General features: G+C 35.9%; 1 protein-coding gene across 1 annotated transcript; it reads right to left on the reverse strand.

The window, feature by feature from the left end:
* Positions 1 to 1,984: 1,984 nt before the first annotated feature.
* LOC133815021 (squamosa promoter-binding-like protein 15) lies at positions 1,985 to 2,753 on the reverse strand. Its single transcript, XM_062247915.1, has 3 exons — positions 2,530 to 2,753; positions 2,204 to 2,451; positions 1,985 to 2,111 (listed from the first exon to the last, which is right to left on the reverse strand). The coding sequence occupies exons 1-3, from the start codon at positions 2,751 to 2,753 to the stop codon at positions 2,050 to 2,052; spliced, it is 534 nt and encodes a 177-aa protein (XP_062103899.1). The 3' UTR covers positions 1,985 to 2,049.
* Between the last annotated feature and the right edge of the window lie 1,175 nt (positions 2,754 to 3,928).

Raw genomic sequence — 3,928 nt, forward strand, 5'->3', positions numbered from 1 at the left:
ATGATAGGGAAGGTCAATTTTTCAAATTAGGGGAGAGAAGAAAACAAAGGTTGTGATGGAGATGGAGGTGGAGTTATGCGATGGAGCCCCTGTCAAAGTGATTTGGGCGGAGAGAAAGGAATGAGGTGAGAGAAAGAAAAATTGGATTTGGGCAAAAAGTTAACACATTTTTTCATTTGGCGCTTAATTTTTTTTGTCCTGCCTATAATCTAATTTTACCTCTTTTTAATCTTACTTATTATATTACTTTTTGAAAAAGCTTATACTCATGTGTTGTGGAAAGAGAGATTTGTAATAGTTATAAGCAGCCAAGTAACACTCAAAAGAAAAGTTCTTAACCATATTAATAAAGATGCATAACATTGCCTCACGTTCATTCTGGTCAAGTAGGACAAAAAATCATTTAAGTATTGGTTCATATAGTAATATGATATAGAACAAATCAAAAAAATAAAATGAAAAATCAAGAAAAACAATTATGACAGAGAAAGTAATATATTGTATTATCAAAATTTCAGTAAAATCAAACAAATTAATCAGTTCAAGTCTATTCCGACAAAATAATGAAACAAAGGAAGCAATAATGATTATCAAAATAGCCACATTACAAAAAGATTGATCAAATACTGACACTTTTCTTGGCATCATTATCTATAGTTTCTTTGCATCATTTTCACAAACACTTACAGGGCATCATCTATTATCTTATAGAGAGAGCCCATATAGCAAATAATCTAAATTCACCATATTATACATAATGAGCACAACCAAAGAGCAACATATATAGTACACTTAAAATCCATATTAATTATATAACCTTGCGTGCAAAGTTCAAAAAGTTTCTCCTTAATTTTCTAAAATCGCAATGATAATATAACAACATTAAGAAGAAAATAGTTATAGCCTACAGAGAGAGAATGATAATATAATATTTGTAGACACAAATATTTTACACAAAATAAATAAATAAACACATTTATGAAAACAGAGAGAGAATGAGAGACTTAAGCAAAATAAGCTAGAAACAATGTTGAGCTGGTGGGAAAATATCACAAGCTATTTAACTTAAGAGACGATTCATCAAAATTGTCAATCATAAGATTCCATTTTCTAAAGATCATAATCATAAAAAATTATGCTAATTGATTTATTAATTAAACCCAATAGCTCATAACCAATGTAGTTTAAAGTAGTTAGCAAAATAAGAATAAAAGTGTGTTGAAAACTATCAAATATCATCTTCGAACAATGTCATGCTTTAGAAAACTGAACTAACAAATTATTTTTATATATAAATATATATATAAACTGAAACTGCAATCGTAGAAGACTTACCATCCAAAGATCTAAATTTTGAACTGTTTGGAGACTGATGAGGAGAAGCCGAGAGGTGTGAGTGCGTGCTTGTGTGTGTCTCAAGAAAAGAGCTTCAGTGAGCTGTCTATGGAGTGGCGAGGAGAAACATCAATTTCAGGGAGGAGAAGTGGTTTTGGTTGTTCGTCTTTTGGATGCTAAAGAAGGAAAGGAGGAAAGCATAACTAAGGATTCTTTCTTTTATGAAACAATACCACAAACACAAGTTGTTAGTTTTTTATATTTAAATCCATACATTTATAAATTTTCTCAAAAACTAATTATAGCAAAAAACTTCTCTAGAAAATTAGGCCCAGGCAATGTAAAAGAGAATAGTACAAAAAGATTCAAGAACGTACTCTAAGAACAGAGTCGAACAATGACTTCGGAGACACCATAGATGATTGGAAACGCCGAAGATGATCAGAGGAGACGAAAGTAGGGGAAGATCGTCAATGAAATAGAGATTCACTTTTCCTAAAATGTTGATTTTGGAAAATATATTAAAGACCATACATTTCCCAAATAAAAAACAATGAAAACAACAAGAGATTGCTTACCCAAAATTGAAAGAATTCCAAGGCAGAAAAATGGTTGTCGGGGTTTACAAAAATGACCATAGGACCGTGCGAATGACTGAATATTCCTTGGTAGCTGAATTCTTCTGAAAGGCAGTGAATTTATCTTGCTAAGAATCTAAAGGAGCTGTTCTTTGTCCAGTAAAAGAGAGCAACTCATAGTTTTTCCATCACTTTTCTCTATGTAAAAAACGCAGCATACGAATTCAGCACAATATCAATGAGAATTTAGAACACAAAACACGGAAAACCCTTAGAGCATGATCGTTTACCTTGAGCACGAGCCACAGCAGCCAACAAGTTAAAGATATCCAAGTGTCCATTAATTTTATTGTCTCGATCTCCAGGGAGCACAAGTCTCGAGCCAACATCGTCTGGTTGAGTTTTCCTCCTACGCCGATTATGCCCAGCAAGCCTCCTTCTACAACTCCGCTTGCCCTCGTCAAACTCGGAAAGGGGATGAAATCTGCAAGGAGCAAGCAAGAAGATGATGAACCTCGCCGTTCTAAACAACAGAAATCTACAGCAAAAATTAAAAGAAAAAAAATTGAGATTTGAGATTTGCATAAATCTGCTACACTGCTGGCAAAATCTCTACATCTGGTTGGCAACATGAGCTTTAGTAGATTTACTGTGAAGCTCACAAACCTTATGTCTGCGATGGTAGTCATTTACGGCAAAGAGATCTTCCTTGCAGTTATCGAACCCTCTTATAGGTGGTGGTGCTACCGGGAGAGCCAGAGCGAACCCTCTTATAGGGTCTGGATCCGGGGTCATCCCCACAAGTGAAGCCGCCCCCCAGATTAAGGCGAAGAGTGGCATCGGTTATCTCAGGGGTTTTCTTCTTCATGTTAAAAGGAGTTGCAGGGAATTCTTCCGGCTTGGCGTAGTCCACAGTGTTGACGGCGGGGGAGACCGCAGAGTCAAGGGGCTTGGCAAGGAATCTAGCCGTGTCCCAGTCCTAGACCTTAGGGTTCCAGTTATCGACGGGATTGGAGTTTGTGAACCACTGCTGGTAATTAGGGGCCGGATAAGGGAGATCGCGTTTTGAGAGAGATGAGCACAAGATCATGGAGAGAGTGACTGAGCATTCTTCCCAGAAAATTATTTTTACTTTGTAATTAAAAAAAGGAAGAAAAAAAATACTGCCTTACAATTTAGCGGGCTCCCAAAAGTAATACCGCCTTTTTCTTTTTTATTTTGCCACTTATCATAATACTTTTTCAGTAGTCTTATATTCATGTGTTATGAAAAGGGGTATTTGGTGTAGTGCTCCACCCTTCAATTTCCTAAGTCAAACTCCTCCAAAATGATTCAAACCCCATCCATACCTCAAGGGAGAGAGAGAAATGAGAGAAAGCGAGAGAGAGAGAGGAGAAGAGAGACTGAGTGTTTGTTCTGCTTGTTTCTAGGCTTCCTAAGGTCTCTAGATGGCTAAGGCAGTCCAAGGCTAGGGGAAAGACCAAAATGCCCCTAGCATAAATCCTCTCTCCTTAACATCCCTAAGGGCAATGTCTTCATTTGCCGCATTTCCCACTAAACCTCAAATTCCACTTTAAAATTCCAATTAATCCTGACATACCAAAATAACCACCAAATAACTACCCATAACCCGATAAATCTCGACTACACGCCAACTCGCTCACTAAGAGTGCCTCGTGCCGAATATCGCAAATATATCCACATAATAATGTGGTCTCAATCACATAACACATATAATTATAATTATACCATCAACGTGTCAAAATTACAAATATGCCCTTATTAAATAAAAAATGGGCTTACATGCATATTTAATACACATAAACATGCATAAGTATTCATATTACCATATAATTAATATATGTCTCATAATTGCACATATATTCAATTAATTTCACATAATTCGCATATAAATCCAATTATGTCATCCCGACACACTAATCAAGACAATATGCCTTATTAGCAAATTTAGGACGTTACAACTATCCCCTCCTACTGAAAATTCTGTCCTTGAA

The sequence above is a fragment of the Humulus lupulus genome, chromosome 2 (genome assembly GCF_963169125.1).
Source record: "Humulus lupulus chromosome 2, drHumLupu1.1, whole genome shotgun sequence".
In the NCBI taxonomy this organism is placed as follows: domain Eukaryota; kingdom Viridiplantae; phylum Streptophyta; class Magnoliopsida; order Rosales; family Cannabaceae; genus Humulus; species Humulus lupulus.